The 20,765-nt window shown below is 49.7% G+C and overlaps 1 protein-coding gene across 1 annotated transcript; it reads right to left on the bottom strand.

Moving 5' to 3' along the window:
- Window positions 1–987: 987 nt before the first annotated feature.
- On the bottom strand, window positions 988–20,765 carry CAPN11 (calpain 11; the record flags this gene model as incomplete). The annotated part of the gene is made up of 21 exons (XM_079147382.1): window positions 988–1,728; window positions 2,177–2,293; window positions 2,382–2,460; window positions 3,051–3,119; window positions 3,574–3,635; window positions 3,849–3,906; window positions 3,990–4,055; window positions 4,153–4,192; window positions 4,486–4,697; window positions 4,979–4,990; window positions 7,113–7,288; window positions 7,502–7,662; window positions 7,817–7,891; window positions 8,112–8,197; window positions 8,291–8,374; window positions 10,207–10,375; window positions 10,543–10,676; window positions 11,705–11,823; window positions 13,502–13,571; window positions 13,907–14,157; window positions 20,750–20,765. 21 exons carry the CDS (start codon window positions 20,763–20,765, stop codon window positions 1,346–1,348), a joined length of 2,439 nt encoding a protein of 812 aa, XP_079003508.1. The 3' UTR covers window positions 988–1,345.

A 20,765-nucleotide genomic window follows, 5' to 3' on the forward strand; every position in this document is an offset into this window, starting at 1 on the left:
AGTGTGGGAGCTGTTTCTACTAATGAGTCTGAGAAGCTCACACACCCAGGACCCAGTATCCCTGCCAGAGACCAGAGGGGGAAGCCACAGAGAGATCTAGAAAGACAGAAATGTGGTTGTGGAGCTGCAGTAGAGCCTGAGGCTTCTCACTACCACAGGAAGCTGGGACTGGGAGTAGGGGTTGGGGTGCATCTGGAGTAGACTCCAAGGTCAAGAACTAGTGAAACAAGGACCATCCCTCCCGTGAGGGCAATAGTTCCACAGGCAACAATTTTCTTCTTTCTTTCTTTTCTTTTTCTTTCTTTTTTTTTTTTTTTTTTGGTACTGGGGATTGAACCCTGGGGCACTTAACCACTGAGCCACATCCCCAGCCCATTTTTTATATTTTTATTTTGAGCGAGAGTCTCGCTAAGTTGCTTAGAGTCTCACTAAGTTGCTTAGAGTCTCACTAAGTTAGTGAAGCTGACCTTGAACTGTGAGCCTCCTGCCTCAGCCTCCCGAGCTGCAGCTGGGATTACAGGGTTGGGGTTACAGGCATGCACCACCACACCAGCGACAGGCAACGATATTCTAACAATAATAACGACTTGAATCTGAACACCTTTAAGGCAGGAATGAACACTCAGTCCTCACCACTCCCAGTCTCACACCCAGGAGGTTCCTTTCATGTATGTGATATGCCTGCTGGCTGCACAGGTGTGGCATTTTGACCATTGAATTTTTGACCTTTGAGACACTGCAGTGCCACCCTTGGGGCCCGAGTTTGAGGGAGGAGAAGACACAGGTGGCTCAAGGTATTGTGGCCCCTAACTTTGCCAGTCCTTTATAGCCTTCACTGGCAACTGGCAGTTTCCCGTTAAGGGTCTCCAACCCTAACGCTGCTCCACCACCCAGTTCTTACCCTCAAAGACTGAAGCGAACGGCCCACAAATACTAACAGCGCCCCCTAATTATTGCGACAAGCTCGCCTTTTTAAGCGCTCTGGGGAGGTGGGGTGCTCTCACCTTGTGGGGAAGAGAGCTATCCGACTCCTCTTTGGTGTTGGGGAAGTGACTTGCGACCTCGCTAGTCTTTTCCTGGTGTCGAGACACAGAGAGGGGGAGTCCAGTGGCATGTGCTGTTTATTATAACAACGTCCACGGGTGAGGGAAAGGAGAGCGAGGCTGTGCCACTGGAGGACCGGGTCAGCCTGCAGGTGTCAGTGGACAGGAAGCGTGGAGGGCACCAAGTGGCTCAAGCGCCCTCCCTATCTTCGGCCTTCTCACACAGGGAAACACGGTAGGCCCAACTTAAGTTTTAAGTAAAATATACTGAGAGTCTGAGATTTGTGGGGTTAATCCAGCTACTAGAAGCCGGCGGGGGGAAAAGAGCGCCCCTTTGAGCAGCAAAGCGAGGGCGGAGTAAACACGGCATCTGGGTCCAGGAGACAAGAGAGCTGAGGGCGGCAAGGAGCACCCCACCCTGCTCGACCAGAACCCCGGCTGGCGGAGAGGGAGCCAGGCTCCAGCGGCGAGCCTACGCCAAGGTCACGGTCAGCCACTGCAGAGAGAAGAGCAAACCAGGACGAGCGGAGGCCGGGAAGCCCTGGACATGGCCGAGTGGGCGGGGACAGAGGCTGGTGGGCGGGACCATGGGGCCGGAACATCCCTTCCCACTCCTCCCCACGTACCTGCTCCAAGTCCAAGCGAATATAGCCAGTATTCTTGGGATCCTTGGTGAGAAAGAAGACTGTTTCAGGAAGGAGGCGGGAGAGAGGGGTTGAGAGCCGTCAGTGGTTTAAAAGACCCACTTCCAACAGGATAGAAGGTCAGAACGTGCTTAAGAAGTTGTTCCTTGTTGCTTCCCAGATAAACCCCTGACCAGGTGTGCAATGAATCATCACAACTCATATATCCTTGCTAGAAGCCAGATCTAGTTCTCAGTGCTTTCCATGGCTCCACTCCGTTTACTCTGCACCTCCATTCCTGTACCATTATCATCCACATTTGATAGGGCATGGGCATGGAGGCACAAAGTCACAGCGCCAGCAAGGTGTGGAACCGGCATTGGAACTGGGGTCATGTGCGTCTGACTTGGGATGGGGAGTTGTTCTGGAGCTGCTTTTCTCAGGGTGAATGTGTGGGAGAGGGCCAGTGTCCCTAACCTAGGCTGGGCAGTGGGCAGGTGCTTAACTCACAGTACATGGCCTTCAGCTTCGTGAAGCAGCTGATGAAGCTATCAAATTCCACCATCATGTTATCATCTGCATACCTAGCCACTAGCACCTGCATCACCTTGTTGTTCAGCCTTATACCTAGGAGAGAGAAGTCAGGGAGAGGTGAGTCCTGGGCTCTGCACAAGGCATCTCCCAGCCCTTACACCCTTTCTTGTCCCCTGGCTACCTGCTTTCTCAATTGCCAAGCGCATCTCATAGGAGTTCAAGTTGCCTGACTGGTCCTCATCACACTCTCGGAAGATGTCCTGAAGACAGATGTGATAGGACTATGCACATAGCATTGGTTGAAACCAAGAAATACTGCAGTACAGTTGGCAATAGTTGCTCAAGCTCCTGAGTCTCCCACATTGCCCCGCCCACTGTGGGCTTCCAATATTTCTATTATCTAGTGACTAAGGTGCTAATTCCAAGCATAGCAGGGGGCCTCTGGTAGAGCAGCTCAGGTTTTCTGCAGGCATCCTTCAACACTGGCTATCCTGGTTAGTAAACAATGCGATAGCTAATACCTCAGCCCTCCAACACCTTCTGTGGTCAGAGGTTCCAGGTCTAGCTTCATTTCTGCTAGTCCCCACTCCACTCCTCTTTTTAACCACTGAGCCCCATCCCCAGCCCTTTTTATTTCTTTATTTATTTTTTGTATTTTAGTTAGAGACAGGGTCTTGCTGAGTTGCTCAGGGCCTTGCTAAATTCCTGTGGCTGGCTTTGAACTTGTTATCCTCCTGCCTCAGCCTCCCAGGTCACTGGGATTACAGGTGTGGACCACTGTGCCCAACCCCACTTCTCTTGAGGACCCCCTTTCCTGATTCCCACAGGCTGTCTTTCTAGAGCCCTTTACCGTCCATTTCTTGATTTTTTTCCATAGGACATAGAACTCCAGAAGCCCCAGCTTTCCAGAGTCATTTTTCTGGGGGAATAGTCAAGGATAGCAGAAGAGGGAGTGAAGCCTTGGGGCAGGGAAGCAGAGAGGCACTGAATGGTAGTAGCCATAAAAATTGACTTTTTTTTTTTTTTTGGTACCAGAGATTGAACCCATAGGAGCTTAAAACCACAGAGTCACATCTCCTGCCCTTTTTATTTACTTTTTATTTAGAGACAGGGTCTTGCTAGTTGCTTAGGGCCTCACTAAGTTACCAAGGCTGGCTTCAAACTTGTGATCCTCCTGCCTCAGCCTCCAGAGCCGCTGGGATTATAGATAGGCATGGGCCACCATGCCTGGCAGAACTGACATCTTTTCCTAACCCTATCACAAAGAAGGCCATGGCTGGCCAGAGAGGTTGCCATCTCTAGGTCAGGCTTGATGGGTAGAGGACAGGTGTGGGAGAACACCAGATAGGACCACCCACTAGATAGGAAGATACATCCATGAGGTTGATCATACGGCGACAAGCGTCCAAGCCAAAGCCCTGGATCTTGTATTTGACTGTGAGGGAGGGAAGGGATAGGAAGAAAAGATAGAATAAATGGGATGTAGTTGGAGACCGGGCAGAATATGTGGGGGAAGGGCTGCAAGGGTGGGAGTGGAGACTCACTTTTTTTTTTTTTTTTTTGCAGTGCTGGGGATCAAACCCAGGGCCTTGTGCTTGCAAGGCAAGCACTCTACCAGCTGAGCTATCTCCCCAGCCCCGAGACTCACATTTGAAAGCCATTCTGTTGAGCAGTTTCTGTAGCTCATAATGGTCTATTTCTTTGTCCTAGGAAAGAGGACCGGAAACTCCTGCTCTGGCCCCTTCCACCCCCAGCCACACTCCTTCAACCTCAACCCATGCTCTCTCACCTCGCCTGCCACTGTCTCAAACAAATGTATGAAGTCCTCATCTATGTCCTTCTTAGAGACGCTTTCCTACAGGAAGGGAGTGGGAAAGGGATGCAGTCCAGAAAATTCTTTCATACCCCTCATGTGTTTCCTTCCAACCTCCAGTTCCATGGCCTCCCCTCACCTCCTGGAGATGTTCTTCGTAGCTGAATCCATCCATTTCCCTGGGAGAAAGGGAGTGAAAGCTTGGGGGTTACCAGAGGTGGGGGAACAGGTTTGCAGTGGGATCTGGGAAGGTCATGTTGCATATTCAAAGCAACATGTAACAGCTCCGTGGGATCTAGAGTCTAGGTCTAGTTCTGGTTCTACTACTATCTGGGACTTCAGCTGCTGATGCTTCAATTTTCCTGACTATAAAATAGGGGCAATGTGGAGGAGGACCAAATAACAGCTCCTCAAGCTTAATACCCACAGTTCTTGATCAGGAGACCTACAAACGGTGAGGTACGACCCTTACCAGGACTGGCTGTGCTTCTCCGTGAAGACGCGCAGCAGGAAGTCGGCTTCTTTGTGTGGCTCGAAGGTAGAGGGAATAATGATGTATTGCCCTGGAGGCAACCGGAGGTGGCTGCTCACCTCCCGTGAGTTGATGAAGGTCTCTGAGAAGCCACTGTCCTGATTCTTCTTGAAGAAATCCTTCTTCAAGTGCACATCCCGGATGTTCTGTAACTACATGTGCGATGGAGGTGGGTGCAGGACTGGCATGGGAGAGCAGGGAGACAGGGTCCCCCAAGGCAAGCAGCCTGATGGGCAGTGGGGGGGGGTAGGACATCCCCCAAAGACCATGCAACCCTGGGATGGTCTCTTCCTCACTCCCACCAGGGCCTCAAGGGGCTGGGATCCTAACCCAGTGTTTCTCAGAGCATTTTACCAAATCCCACCCCTTGCCAAAACACATGCAGGGGGCAGGATTCGTGGCCCAGGAATAAGCCCCAAGTCTTCTTCTGTACCTCCTTTGGGACCTGGGAAGGAAAGAGAGAGGAGATTCAGATCCTGAGAGTGCTCAGGCCTGCAGAAGCCAGGCGGAGTGTGCAGTGTGTGTGTGTGTATGTGGGGGGCTCTGACAGCATCAAGAATCCATCGTATTTGGCTGGGAGTGGTGGCGCATGCCTGTGATCCCAGTGGCTCAGGAGGCTGAAGCAGCAGGACCGGGGGTTCCAAGCCGGGCTCAGCAACTTAGCCAGGCCCTAAGAAACTCAGTGAGATAAATAAAACACAAAAAAGGACTGGGGATGTGGTTCAGTGGTTAGGTGCCCTGGGTTCAATCCCAGGTACCAAAAAAAAAAAATCATATTTGGATTGTAAATTATAATTTACACCATGTTTTGCCAAGGTAGATTTGTGTGTGTGAGTGTGTTTGTGGTTCTGGGGAGTGAACCCAGTGTCCTGAGCATGGTAGGCAAGTGTTTACCACTGACCCATATGCTTGTTTTTTTTGTTGTTGTTTTTTGGATACAGGGATTGAACTCAGGGGCATTCGACCACTGAGCCACATCCCCAAACCGATTTTGTATTTTATTTAGAGACAGGGTCTCACTGAGTTGCTTAGTGCCTTGCTGTTGCTGAGTCTGGCCTTGAACTCTTGACCTTCCTACCTCAGCCTCCTAAACTACTGGGATTACAGGCATGCGCCACCGTGCCTGGCTGTGTGCTTGTTTTTTAAGACAAGGTCTTGAATGTGTGGATTCAAGTGATCTTCCCACCTTAGCCTCCTGAGTAGCAGATGGCACATACCATCACACCTAGCTCCAAATAAATTTGTAAAAAGATGAGTTAAATCAAGCTCAATACAGTAGGTTGCTAGGTGCAATGGCATGTGTCTGTAATCCCATGTACTCAGGAGGCTGAGGCAAGAGGATTGTGAGTTCTAGGCCAGCCTGAGCAACTTAGCCAGACCTTGCCTCAAAATAAAAAATGAAAAGGGGTGGAGATGTAGCTCAGTGGTAGACTATTACTGGGTTCAGTTCCCAGTACCAAAAAATAAATAAACAAACTAATAGCTGCGGTGGGTTGCCGCTATGGTTTGAGTGTTTGTCCAAACTCATGTTGAAACTTAATCCCCAAGGTTATGTGTTAATGGCATTTGGAGCTGGGGCCTTTGAGAGGTAATTAGGATTCGATTAAGTCATAGAGTCCCATGATGGCATTAGTGGCACTGTTAGTAGGGGAAGAGAGATCTAAGCTAGCAAGCTTCCGTAGGATGCCCTCTGCCATGTCATGAACCTGCAGGAACACCTTCAGCAGGTGCTGAGCAGATGCTGGTACCATGCTCTTGGACCTCTTTTCTTTATGAATCACCCAGTCTATGGTATTCAATTATAGCAACGAAAACCAAACTAGGACTGTGGCTTTGCTGCATGTAGCATCAGCACCTTTAATATGCTCATGTTTACTGTAGAGCTCTCAGCGGAGCAGAGACTTCCCTGATCTTTCCCCCTCCTTCTTCTTCTCCCCCTCTCTCCTCCGTCTCCTTCTCTTCCTCCCTCTTTCTTTTGCAATGCTGGAGATGGAGCCCAGAACCTACCACATGTTTTTGCTCATTATTGAACCCTGGAGACTGGACAGTGATTTGGCACATAGTAGGTGCTCCATAAATACTTGTCGAATATAGAATGACCAAATGGCCATTTCTAGAATTTTGCAAAGCATGATTGGTCCTAGGAAACACCTGTCATGGATTTGTCTTAGCCCTTGGAGTGAGTGCTCTTGGTGGGGCAGCCGAAGGACAGCTGCAGAGTGAGATGTCTCTAGTATCTAGGAATCCAGACACAGGCTTTGCCTCTGATCCTGGGATGTGTGAGCTTGTACAAGTGACCTCACCCCTCTGGCCCTCCATCCCCTTCCTCCTCTTTAAGGGTGTTAGCATTGTAAGGCCTTTAGAAAAGCGCCTGCCACAGAGGAAGTGCTAGCTAGGTCTGATACATAAACAAATCTGTGGAAAGATACAGCGGCTGGAGAGCCATGCTTCTGGGCTATTGGAACCTGTTCCACTCTCAGGTGGGGGTGGCCCTGAAGAAGGATCTTAAAGGGAGGAGGCCAGGGGTGAGGGAGCAAGAGTAGCTGGGTGACTAGCAGGGCACCCACTGAGAAGATGACAAAGCCAATGGTGTGCAGCTGGATTCCCTGGGGCCGAGCATGCCGCCAGTTCTTCTGCATCAGGGCCACCAGGCAGGTGCAGACTGCATCCTCCTCAAGGTCATCCTCTGGGTCATCCTCCTCAGGGAGATGGATCTTAAACTGGGGGTTGGTCCAAAATGTGTCTGTGGAGGAAGTGGTTTTGCTGGGACAGTGTCTTGACCCTGCCCTTCCCGGGATGGACCAAGCTTCCCCAGTTGTGAACCTGCCTCCCTTACAGGCAGATGTTGGGATTGACCCCTGACCTTATGCACCTGGCCCATGACCTTGTGCCCAGACCTGGGTTAGTGCTGAGTGTGGCCCACTGATCACTTCCTGCCCCCGAGGCCCCTCCCTACCAGGGTTGTTCCTGCAGCCCCCCGCAGTGCTGCCCCTCCTCCAGCTGCCCTCGTAGAAGGTGGTGTGCCAGTAGCGCTTGTGGTCCCCAGAGAGCGCGTCGGGGGTGAGGTTGCAGATCTCCAGGAGGGTGAAGTTGTTCATGAAGTCGTGGTAAGATATCCTGCAGCGGGTATGATGGTGCCCGTCAGCGTACACCCACACCCGTGAGCACGGAGGGCCCCAGAACCTCCCCATGGGAGGCACGGGGGGGAGGGTGCCAGGGGAGTTGGGGGTGGGGCATGGGGGGGTCAGAAGTGCCCCTAAGCCACGCCCACCAGAACTCCCCATCCTCCTTCTTGTGCAGCAGCTGTACCCGGAGGCTGGCATCCACCTCGTCCCACTCCCAGGATCTGCAGGAGAGAAGGCAGCAGCCGGAGAGGGGTGGGCAGGCCTCCCACGGGATTCCCTCGCCCACCCCTGCAGGTCTGCCTCCTGGGGTCCCAATCTACGTGCAGCACCTTCAGGGAGGGCCTTGCCCTGGCTCATAGTCAGGACACACGTCAGTCCCTCACTGCTTTACTCATGGGTCTGCTGTGACCTCTGTCCCCCACCTGGGTCACAGGCACCTACTCATCACTCCAGGCTCCATTCCACTCAACCCTGCCCCAGGGATTCTGGACCCGAATCAGTGTTTCCATCTTGCCCCTGTAGCGGACCTGGGGGAAGGCATGACAGGTCAGGGGCATGGGTCAGGAGAGAGGGTTCTTCCTCCTTGCTGTTCTCAGGTGGGGCTGATTGCCAGGACTCACATCCTCAAGGCCGGTCACGGCGTAAGCATGTCCTCTCACTAGCATCCTGTGAGTCATGGATTCCAGCTCACTATCACTGGTGACCTACAGGACAGAGGGGAAGGGAAGGCATTCAGGATCTGGACTGGGGCACCCTCAGAAAGGTAAGAACTCTCTGGGTTTCTTTTTTTTGGTACTGGGTATTGAACCAAGGGTGCCCAACCACTTAGCTATGTCCCTAGTCCTTTTTTATATTTTATTTAGGGACAGGGTTTCGCTGAGTTGCTAAGTGCCTCGATAATATGCTGAGGCTGCCTTTGAACTCATGATCCTCCTGCCTCAGCCTCCTGAGTTGCTGGAATTATAGGTGTGTCCCACTGTGCCTGGCCCTTGGGTTCTTTTTTCTTAAAAATTAAACTTTATATTTCAAAGTAATTATAGATTAACGTAAGTAATACAGAGAGACCCATAGTAACATCTTGCAAAACTGTACAATGTCAAGCCAGGATGTTGCCATTGATGCAATCCATCAACCTTGCACGACTTTCCCTAGTCTTACTAGAACTCGCTGTGTGTGTCCTGTGCAGTTTTCTCAAGCATGTGGATTTGTGTACCCACCGCCACAGTCAAGTGCAGAACATTTCCTACACTGTAAGCAGCCTTCATGTTGCTTATAACCACACCCACCTCTTCTCAGGACTCCCTGTCCTAGCCAACGACAATCACAAACCTATTCTCCTTTTCTATTATTTTGTCATTTCAAGAATGTCATATAGTGGAGCTGGATGTGGTGGCACACCCCTGTAATCCTAGCAATTTGGGAGGCTCCGGCAGGAGGATCACAAGTTCGAGGCCAGTCTCAGCAGCTTAGTGAGACTGTCTCAAAATAAAAATATAAAAAGGGCTGGGGAAGTAGCTCGGTGGTAAATTGCCCTTGGGTTCAGTTCCCAGTGCAAAAAAAGAGAAAGAATGTCGTGTAAATGGAATCATGCATTCAGCGTGCAACCTTTTGGAGTTGACTTATTTTCATTCAGCGTGAGTCTCTTGAGAGTCATCTTAGCTGCTGCAGATATCAATAGTTTGTTTCTTTTTACTGCTGAGTGGTATCTCATGGTGTGTAATCACCACAGGTCATCTAAGCATTCACCTGCTGAAGGACTAGATTGATTGCCATTTTTACTACTTTGAATGAAGTTGACATAGCATTTGTGTATGGGGCTTCGTGTGGACCCAAATCTTCATTTCTCTGTGATAAATGCCCAAGAATGTGATTGCTACGTCACATGGTAGCACTCTGGGTTCATTCATTTATTTAAATAAGTATTTGTTGGGTGCCTATTGCATGGTAGGTCTTGTCCAAAGTCCCAGGGTCCAGCAGTGGATGATGACACACATAAGGTCACTACCCCCATGCAATGTGAGCACTGTCTGAAGATGAGCTATGAATAGACACAGAGGTAAGCAAGATGTTTCAGGTCACAGTACAAAGTAGAAGCCCTGCATGGTGGCCCATGCCTACAATCCCAAAGGTCAGGAGGTGGAGGCAGGAGGATTTCAAGTTCAAAGCCAGTCTTAGTAACTTAGTGAGGCCTTGTCTCAAAACAAAAACAAAAACAAAACAAAATAACAACAATCACAGCAAAACCCTTGGCAAGGCCTAAACAACTCAGCAAGACCCTGTCTCTAAATAAAAAATTAAAAGGTCTCAGGATGTGGTTCAATGGTTGAGCACCCCTGGATTCAATCCCTGGTGGCCCACCAAAACAAAAACAAAAACAAAGTGTAAAGTACATCTATGGGGAGTCATGGAAAGCTAGCCTGAGAAAGGGGCAGCTGAACTGAAAGGGGAGTGAGAAGCTAGTCATGCAAGTATCTGCTTTCCAGGTGAAAGCAGCAACAGGTGCAAAGGCCCTGAGGCAGGCCTGAGCTTGGCTTACTTCAATGGAGCAACCCATGAGGGAGGATCGCTCCAGGGCCTTCCTAAGGAGCCTCAGCAGGTTATTAGGGGGCCTCAGGAGATTAAGGCTCTGGGCCACTCCACCAGTGAAGTCCTCGAAGCCCTCCATGGTGCTACCCCCAGCCAGTGCTTCGTAGGACCCGCTCAACCTGTAGGTACAGAAATGGGAGTGTGAGGAGGTGGTGAGGGAGGGAGGAATGGCCTGCTATCCACAACCTCCCCCCACTGCCCCAGCGTCTCTTTCTCTGCCTGTGGCTGCCCACTGGAGGGCAGCTGGTGGGCAGGGCAAGCCCCTCCGAGGGCTCAGGGCACTCACTTGGCATATGCTTTCTCCAGCAGGGCGCTCCAGAACTCAGTGCGCTCGGAGGAGTGTACGAACACCAGCTTGTCATTCTTGGTGGGCAGCCGGTCATCCACCACCACGTCCATCCACTGCCCAAACTGCCAGATCTGTGGGTACCAAGGTGGGCCTCAGCAGGGCAGGGGCATCTCCATCTCTTGTCCCTGTGCCTAGGGCTCTGTACACACACACACACACACACACACACACACACACACACACACACACACGCACGGGAATCCTGTCATCTGAGCGCCTCCTAGTGGCCAGGCCCAGTGACACATCAGCCTTGGAGCCCCACTCCCTGGAAAGACTGAACAGTGAAGGAAAGGCTGAGAAAATCTTGAATCCCCACCTCCAGCCTCCTCGCTGTCCTGCCTGGCCTCCAGGTGACTCCATCACCTTTTGACCAAAGGCCCTCCTCTGAAAATGGGAAGCTTTACTAGGGTCTCTGAGATCTTAACACCTCCTACTATTCTTTTTTTTTTTTGTATTTTTTTAGTGGTAGATGGACACAATACCTTTACTTATTTACTTTTATGTGGTGCTGAGGATATGTAGTGCCTCACAGGTGCTAGGTGCGTGCTCTACCACTGAGCCACAAGCCCAGCCCCAGAATCTCCTATTCTTCAAAATATTTTATGACATGGGTTATTGTCCACGTGTTATTAAGGGGCATATCACAAAAATTAAGTGATGGAGACCACTGACATCACACACACACACACACACACACACACACTCATCACATATATACACAAATAATAAGAGGGAGAGAAGGAGAATGGAGAAGGAGAACCACAAATTGGTAACTATTTTCTTTGGGGACTTAAACAATTAGCCCACACAATTTCTTTCATGAGCAGACACTTCTGTGATAATCAGGTCAAAAGCCACCCCAATTAACGTTATTTTTGAAAGAGAAAATAAAAGCGCACAACTTAGCAAGATCCCAAAAAGATCCCAAAATAAAAAATAAGAAAAAGGGCTGGAATCCCCAGTACCACAATAAATACACACATACGAATTCTCTCTCTTGCCCCCCTCCCTCTTTCCCTCTGTCTCTGTCTCTGTCTCTGTCTCTCTCTCTCACACACACACCTCACAAAGCAATTCAGGTTCTCAGACTGCCCCTCACCTGAAAATGGAAGATGCCAGCATAGTTCTTCCTGAAGCTCTGGTCCCTGGGCACCACTCGGTACAGCAGTTTGGGATACGTGGTAAGGGAGCCAATGGCGGCCAGCAGCCAGCAGTCCCCTGAAAGGCAGGCAGAGCTTTTCCCCTTGAGCACCCACATGTGCGGGTGGATCCCTGCCCTGGGGGGCAGGAATCTGGTCCTGTGCACCCCACTTCCAGCAGAGCCGCCTTTCCTCAGCCCTCCACTGAAGATCGCTGGGGAAGGAGGCGAATGGGGCCACCAGGGGCATCTGGCTTTGGGAGGTGAACTCCGATGCCTGTTCTGTTCTGTGGGAGAGTCGCAAGTTGGAGCCCTAAGCTTGTGTTTTGGGGCATTTGGGGAGGAGGTATTATTTATTGTTCTCAGATCTTGCTCCCCTCCCTGGGACCTGCTTTCTCTGGGAGAGCGTCAACATGCTCCCTCTGACACGTCCTGTCACCTTTCCCACTGCCCCACTCCCACCCCCTGAGCACACTGGTGACAAGGGCTCGAGATGTTTCTCCCTCATGTCACCCTCATTCTGTGGAGACCCAGAGGTTCCATTTGTACCTCAGCAAATTCCCTAGGACTAGCTGTGCCTGGGGCACAGGGCCATGTCTGTGGCCTGAGGCATGATTTAAAGGGAGCCTGTAGGAGGACAGCACTATGAGTCACCTGCTGCCATCTGCCTCCTGGGTTCAGCCCTCACTAGGAAGCAGGTGGTGCCTGGGTGGGCACCCTGGGCCAGGCTGAGCTTGAGGGGACTGGGAGAGCTCTGCGATTACCAGGGATCTCCCAGCTTCCTGAGGGAGGCAGAGGACAGGAAGGAAGGCCAAGTATGCTGCAGACCCACTAGCACGAGGGTGCCAGGGAAAGTGAATTTTCTCCCCTTAGAATCTGATACCCCTCCAGCCCAGTGAGCTGCAGAGGCAGCTGTGGGGCCTGAGGTCTCCTTGGACTCTACCCTGGCCACACCCTGCCTTTTTCTCTGCCACAAGTGGGGACAGACTTCATTCCTAGGGGAAGCCAACCCTGGTCTCATCCCTAAAGAGGCAACGAGGGGTTTGGAGGAAATTGGGACAGGGCCAGGCTTAGGAAGGAAGACCTGTCCATGCAGTCTGAGGGACAGTGGGTCGGATGGAATCAATTTCTCCCTTATTTGATGCCCGAATTGAGAAGGTTTTAGCACCTGCAGAGGTTTGAAAACCTGTCCACAAATGTTTGGCTATCCTTCCCTCAAAGAAGATGGTACCTAATTCTCATCCTCTTGAATGTGGACCAGATTCAGGGCTTGCTTCCAATGAATGAAGTTACACTGTGTGGCTCCTGATACTAGGTCATAAAAGGCCCTATGGCTTCCTCCTTGTTCTCTCTTGGAACACTAACTTTGATCCCATGCTGTGTGGACTTTCAAGCAAACCCATGAGGAGCCAAATGGTGAGGGACAGAGGTCCCCTGCCAATAGCCAGTAAGGCACTGAGCCTCCTGCTGGGTGAGGGCACCATCTTGGAAGCGACCACCAGACTCAGGAAACCCTCAGAGGAACACAGCAGGTCCAGTCAGACCTGCCTACCTATCCTGTCTTGGAATTCCTGACCCACAGAAACTGTGAATTAAGAAACGCCTCTTCTTGTTTTTAATTCTCTAAGTCTTGGGCAATTCATTATGATCAATATATTACCCCCACATGCCCCCAAACCCAGACTGCAGTAGGTATTCCTACCAACCCTCTTTCCTGGCCTCTCTGCTGTAGAGACCAGCTTCCTGTCCCCGACTCACCGAGTATCCCCTGGCAGATGTCTGTGGGAGAGACCCCATTTGCGATGAATTGGGGGTTGCTTGCGATCTCCTGCAGTGAAGGAACAAAGGTGTCAGGGGGTCCAGGACACCTGCTCCCTGCCCCCCTCACACCTTTACTGGGGACTGAGGTTCCCTCCAAGTCCTAGGGGAATAGATAAGTGAAGGAAGCTGGAGGTGCAGGACCCGCTGAACATGGCTCAGCTGTGGTAGCGGAACTCGGTGGGTGACCTCCCAAGGGTAATCTGGGAGGTTTGGCTGAAGCGTGTTCAGAACAGTCCCCAGCTCTGATGGAAGTGGAACCCAGGGGTCAGGATAAGGTGGTGTGGGGGACTGGAGATGAGAAAAGCCCCTCCCATGAGCCCACACCTTCCCCACAGTGCGCACCTTCGGCCGCTGCCACAAGATATTCTGCACTTTTCTGGAGTTGGGACCCAGTTCCTTGAAGCCTATGGAACTGGGTATCGCAGGGAATATGGGGTCTTCAAACAGCTCGCCCATGCTCAGGCAGTCTGTTTGCAGCTCCTCAAAGTCCTGATTCCTGTAGTTTTGGGCATTGTCGTGTTGGCCGACACCCTTGGCTTTGAGTCGATTGTGGTTTATGTGAGCGACCATTCCCTTATTAATAAAACTGGTCTCTGCTCAATAATAAAAAGACAGAAAAATCTAATTATAAATGCAATAGGTATTTTTCAGAAGAGCTACAAACGATCAATAGTCACATGAAAAAAAGGCTCAGCAACATTCATCATCAGGGAAATTCCAAGTCAAGACCACAGTGAGGAACAACCTCACACCCACTAGGTGGCTGTAGTAGTAGAAGAGAGAGAAAATAACAAGTGCTGGTGGGGACGTGGAGAAATTGGAGCCTCGCGTGCTGCCGGCGGGAATGGAAATGCTGTGGCCGCTTTGATTTTACTTATTTACTTATTTATTTATTTATCTTGTGGTGTTGGAGATCAGATGCAGGGCATCCGTCTTGCTACGTAAGAGCTCTACCACTGAGTTGCATCCAATGCGTCCACTTGGAAAAACAGCCTGGCTGTTTCTCAAACAGTGAACATAGAGCTGCCATAGGACCCGGCAGGTCACTTCTACTGTGTGCTCAAGAGAAGTGGAAATAAGTGTCCAACCCAAAATCTCTTCACGAATGTTCCATTATTCATAATAGCTAAAAAGTGGGGGAGGGGAACCTCAAAAAAATGTCCATCAGTTAACGAATGGACAAAAAAAACGTGTTATATATGTAATAAAACAACAAAAGTAGCCAGGCCTGGTGGCGCATGCCTGTAATCCCGCTGGCTTGGGAGGCTGAAGCAGGAGGATTGTGCTCAGCAAAAGCAAGGCACCAAGCAACTCAGTGAGACTTTGTCTCTAAATAAAATACAAAATAGGGCTGGGGATGTGGCTCAATGTCCAAGTGCCCCTGAGTTCAATTCCCAGTACCCCCCGCCAAAAAAACCCCATATTGTGATATTCCATTTATACAAACTGTGTAAAATAGGGCTGGGGATATAGTCCATTGCCAGAGGGCTTGCCTAGCATGTGCCAAGCCCTGGGTTCAATCCCTAGAATGGTTAAAAAAAAAGAAAGAAAAGTCTAAAACAGGCAAATCTATACAGACACAGATATTATAGAAGAGAGGACTCAAAGGCTCTAAGAAGAAAGAAATGATAATGAGAGGGAAATACTAATTACTTGGATTTGATTACTGCACACTGATGTGTTGAAATATCATCATAAACTCCACTAATATATACAGTTAATATGTGAATAAAAATTTTAAACAAAATAATGAAGAAGAAAATAATGTAGATCAGTGGTACCCCAGGGCTTAGGAGGGCAGGGAGGCTGCTGGTGGTGGCTTCTTTGAGGAAGTCATGAAAATGAGAAGTTGGCTGTGGTGACAAATGTGTGACTCTGCACATAGTGGTCTCTTGGTTTCCACGGGACATTGCTTCCAGGAGCACTTGCCCATATCAGAGTCAGAAGATATTCAAGTATATAAAACAGCATAGTGTTTGCAGATGATCTCCCGAATACATTGTTTTTCTCTTTTTTTGTGGTACTAGGGATGAGACCCAGGGCCTTACATATGCTAGGCAAGCACTCTACCACTGAGCCACATCCGCAGCCTTTTACATTTTTCTGTTGAGACGGGGTCTCACTCAATTGCTCAGGCTGGCTGTAACTTGTAGTTCTCCTGCCTCAGCCTGCATCACTGGGATTACAAACACGCACCACCACACCCAGTTCATCACTTCCTTTTCACGGATTTAGGGTTAGTACTCTGTGTGACAAATTTGTTTTGGTTTTTGGAATTCTCTGGAGTTTTTCCCTTGAATATTTTCAACCGGGGATTTGTTGAATCTGTGAATGTGAAACCCATGGATATGAAAGATCAATTGTATACTAAAAGACAGTAGATTGTATACTTTTTTTCCTCCTCGTGCTGGAGATTGAACCTAGGGATGCTCTACCACTGAGCTATGTCCCCAACCCCTTTATTTTTTTATTTTTATTTTTTTTCTTAGTTGTAGATGGACACAACACCTTTATTTATGTGGTGCTGAGGATCAAACCCACAACCACTGAGCCACAACCCTAGCTCCTTAATTTTGTTTTGAAACAAGGTCTTGCTAAGTTGCTGAGGCTGGCCTTGAAATTGAGATCCTCCTGTCCCAGCCTCCAGAGTAGCTGAAATTATAGGGTGTGCTATCATACCCCAAAAGTTATAGAATCTAAATGGGTGAACTGTATAGCATATGAATTATATCTCAATAAAGTTGTTTAAAAAATGATCTCCACAACTACTTTTAACCATATATACATACACACACACACACATATATATACACGTGTGTGTATTTCATTTTTTAATTTTAGTTTTTTAATTTAATTAGGTTTCTTACAGTCTGGCTAAATTGCTGAGGCTGACTTCAAACCTGAGATCCTCCTTTCTCAGCCTCCTGAGCTACTGGGATTACAGGTGTGTACCACCATGGTTGGCCAATCATTCATATATATATATATATATATATATATATATATATATATAGGAAACGATTATATTACTATTTCTTGATTTTTAACTTTTGGCAAATGCTCTACCACTGAGCTATACCCTCTAAGCCTGAAATGCTGATTGTGAAATAGTTCTGATCTAGAAATTAGGGACTGTAGCTTCTACCGCTGTCCTTGTCACCAAATCTTCATGTGACTGCTGCCTTTTTTATGGGATCACATACACATAAAATGAGCAATTTGAAAAAGGGGGGAAAAAAGGCCTCCAGACACATCCACACAGACACTGACTTTTGGGAAGAGTAGAAATTGGGGTGTATAGAGGGGCCTCTGGGGACATGGAGGGTGGATGGGGATAATTCAAGTTAGGCAATGGCCTAGTGGGGAGTCTCACACCTCTGCCACCAAGAGGCCCACCACCTGCTGCTCACTTCCCACCCACACGCACATGCAGGCACACCAGGGACACGCATATGCACGTGCACCTCCACGTGCCTGACCCCCGCCTTGTCACAGGCAGCAGACCCAGGGAAGGGGGCACAGAGAGGAGAGTGGGGGCGGAGAAAGAGGAGGTGAGGCCACAGGGCAGAAACTGACTGGGAACCTCAGGCCCCACCCACGCATGGACTGACCCCTCAACCTTTCCAGGTTCTCAGCAGGGCGGGGGAGGGATGTGGGGCTGGGGTGTGGGGAGCTCAAGGTGAGGAGAGAAGGGGCAGCTGAGAGAGGGGCTGGAGGACCCCATGATTGTCAGAGGTGAGACCCTGACTGAACCCACAGGGGGAGGAGCAGGCATCTCAGTTAACAAAACACACAGGACAACGGAGCCTGGACTCCAGGCGCAGTGGAGGTGAGATGGGTCCCTGCAAGGCCCTTATCATCAGGAGAGGGAGCAGTGGCCTGGGGACCAAGTGGCATACCCCAGGTCACAGAGCACCAGGCGGGTGTGTAAAAAAGACTGACTGCAGACTCTAAATCTCTTCTTGCCTCAGCTTCTCCATCTTCAGAATGGGTGATAGTCTAAGGCATTTTAATGGTTTCTGGCACAAAACATATTCAAGAAGCTAATTTTTGTTGTTTTTTTTTTTTTTTTTTTTGGTACCAGGGATTGACCCCAGGGGCACTTAACCACTGAGCCACATCCCCAGCCTTTTTATGTTTTGTTTAGAGACAGGGTCTCGCTGAGCTGCTTAGGACCTCGCTGAGTTGCTGAGGCTGGCTTTGAACTCATGATCCTCCTGCCTCAACCACCCAAATTGCTGGGATTACAGGCGTGTGCCAAGCATCCGGCTAAAAAGGTAACTTTAAAGAACAAAAGTCATTTAAAAATCTAGGCAGGAGAATAATTTCCTAACTTGCCCCTTTCTTGACGCATCCTCCCTTTCCACTGGCTCCCCACAGGTTTGGTTGGTTGACATTTTGTTGAATGCAAACTGACAATAGACATTCCCCTTATCTGTCCAGTACTTCATTTATTTATTAAAATTTTTTTTGTAGTTGTAGATGGACAGCATGCCTTTGTTTATTTTTATGCAGTGCCTCATACATGCTGCACAAGTGCTCTGCCACTGAGCCCCAGCCCCAGACACGGCCCAATACTTTGTTTAAATGGTTCTCCTCTTATAGCATGACAAATACAAACCAGGCTGCCACTTTCTGGCCCAGCACCTTGTACAGGCTACTTTTGTCTCTCAACGACATCTTCCCAATGCTGTGCCTCTGCCTGGTCACACCCCTGATTCTGTGCATACACTGTGCCCCTGGCAAGAGCCCAGCCTCCCAGTGCCGGCACCCGCACCCTGGCCTGTGAAGCCTCTACTGACATATTCAAGCAGAGCGTGGGGCTGCTTTCGTCTAACACTTTCTTTCATTTTTATTTTTATTTTTTAAATTGTTCTTTTTAGATATACATGATAATAGACTATATCCTGACATATTTTACTTGTTCCAGAATAAGTATAACTTATTCTAACAGGATCCCATCCTTGTGGTTGCACAGGATGTGGAGTTTCACTGGTCTGGTATTCATACATGAACATAGGAAAGTCATGTGCGAGTCATTCCACTGCACTTCCTATTCCCATCCCCCTACTCTTCCCTTCATTCCTCTTTGTCTGATCCAATGAACTTCTATTCTCCCCTCCCCCATTGTGTGTTACCATCCACATATCGGAGAGAACATTCAGCCTTTGGTTTTTTGGGATTGGCTTATTTCACTTAGCATAACAGTCTCCAGTTTCATCCATTTACCAGCAAATGCCATAATTTCATTCTTCTTTAAGGCTGAGTAATATTCCATTGTGTGTGTGTGTGTGTGTGTGTGTGTGTGTGTGTGTGTGTATATAAATCCATAAATCCATTCATCCGTTGAAGGACACCTAGGTTGGTTCCATAGCTTAGCTATTACTAAAACTTTCTTTCTAAATGACACTCTGCCAGCTCTGAGTTGACCTGTCTGATTTCCCTGGGAGGCTGTGAGCTCTCAAAGGTGGAGGTTGTGTCACCTTGTACCCCACTGGGTTTCCTTTACATCCTGCAGTACCTGGTCTCCCAGCAGGGGCTGAAAAATGCTTTCAATGAATGAACGAACCAATGCCTTGCTTTGCAAACTACTAAGTGTGCTTGTTTGCTTGGTTTTGGTACTGGTGATTGAACCCAGGGCAGTTTTACAACTGAGCTACATCCCTGGCCTTTTTATTTTTTATTTTGAGAGAGGGTCTCACCAATCTGCTGAGGGTCTCTCTAAACTGCTGAGGCAGGCCTCAAACTTGAAATCCTCCTGCCCCAGCCTCCCACATTGCTGGGATTACAGGCGTGCGCCACTGGCACTGGCTCTAGTGCCTTTTGGTCTGCTTTCTCTCTCCTGCCCGACCTCACCCCCGTCCTGCTAGCCTCCTGGCATACTGTGTATTTTGTTTATTATTTGTGTCCATCATAAGGGAAACTCATGAGGGCAGGGAGTCTTCGTCCATGCTGTTTGTTGCTGTATTTTGCACATAGTAGGTGATCAATAATTGTTTTGAATGATGTCCTCCAGCAGTTCTGGAAGGAAAAAGCTTGGACTTCTTTAGTGTCTCCCATGGGGAGGGCCCCATAACAAGCCTGTGAAGGGATAGATGGGGATGCGGCTCATCCTTGGACTCCCCATTCTGCTAGGGGGAGCCCTCAACAAGCACATCCGGGAGCAGGCACCTGGAATTGCCTGGAACGCTCCGGCTCTTACCCAACACTGCCCCTGTGCTCATGCCTGGACTGGGAACCAAAAAGAGCGGGGCTCAGACCAGGGAGCCAGAGTTGGTGTGGGGATGGGCAGGTTCCTGATCACAGCACAGAGGTCTCTGTGGGATCCCTTAGGGGTCCTGGAGCCTGGAGGTTCTTGGTCCCCCACTAAGAAAGTTTTCTTGGTCTTAAGAATCAGGTGCATTGGTGTGCACCTGTGGGCCTAGCTATCTGGGAGGCTGAGGCAGAGGATCACTGAGTCTAGGAGATCAAGACCAGCCTGGGCGACATAGCGAGACTCTTGAAAAAAACAAGTCAGGATGAAGAAAGAATCCTGTGCTTTTCTTCTTCCACAGAGCCTGTGGTTAGACTGGGGAGTCTCTTGCTAGACCTAAACTTACAGGGGTCGGGTAGATGCTGAGGATAGAAGCCAGGAGGCTGGGTCTAGGGGCCAATGACCTCCTACCCTTGGGGGGCAGGACTGAGCCCCTCGGTGGCTGGCTGGCTACCCTCAGATCACCCCACACCGTGGTAGGCTCTGCCAGTGTCCATCCTCCCTCCCTCTCAGCCCACACTCCCAGGACCCCCATCCACCCAGGCTTGCCCCAAGTGGTCCTTCTCCTTCCACATTCCCAGGACCTTCTGGATTCATGGGGCCTGATCTTCTGGACCTGGGAGAGATTTTCTGTTTCCTGAGGTTTACTTCTCTAATGGCTTCCTGAGTCTCCCTCATGCAAACCCCTTCCCCAGGCAGCTGTGATGGTGGGTGGGGTGGTGGGCCCCTCAGAGGGCTGAAGGAGGAAGTGTCCCTGCCCTGTCCTTCCAGGTGGTCTAACCATCAGTAGCCCGTTGTTTCCCATCCTGAGGAAGAGGCCCAGCTTGGTCCTTGGGAGGACCCAGTCTGATGGAGGACACGTCTCCATTTCTCGGGGGAGGCTGTAGTCTACAGGAGGAACAGGCCTTCGGCAAGACCCCGTTAGTGCCTACCTGTGGAGTACAGCAT

This window comes from Sciurus vulgaris (genome assembly GCF_902686455.1).
Source record: "Sciurus vulgaris genome assembly, chromosome: 7".
In the NCBI taxonomy this organism is placed as follows: Eukaryota; Metazoa; Chordata; class Mammalia; order Rodentia; family Sciuridae; genus Sciurus; species Sciurus vulgaris.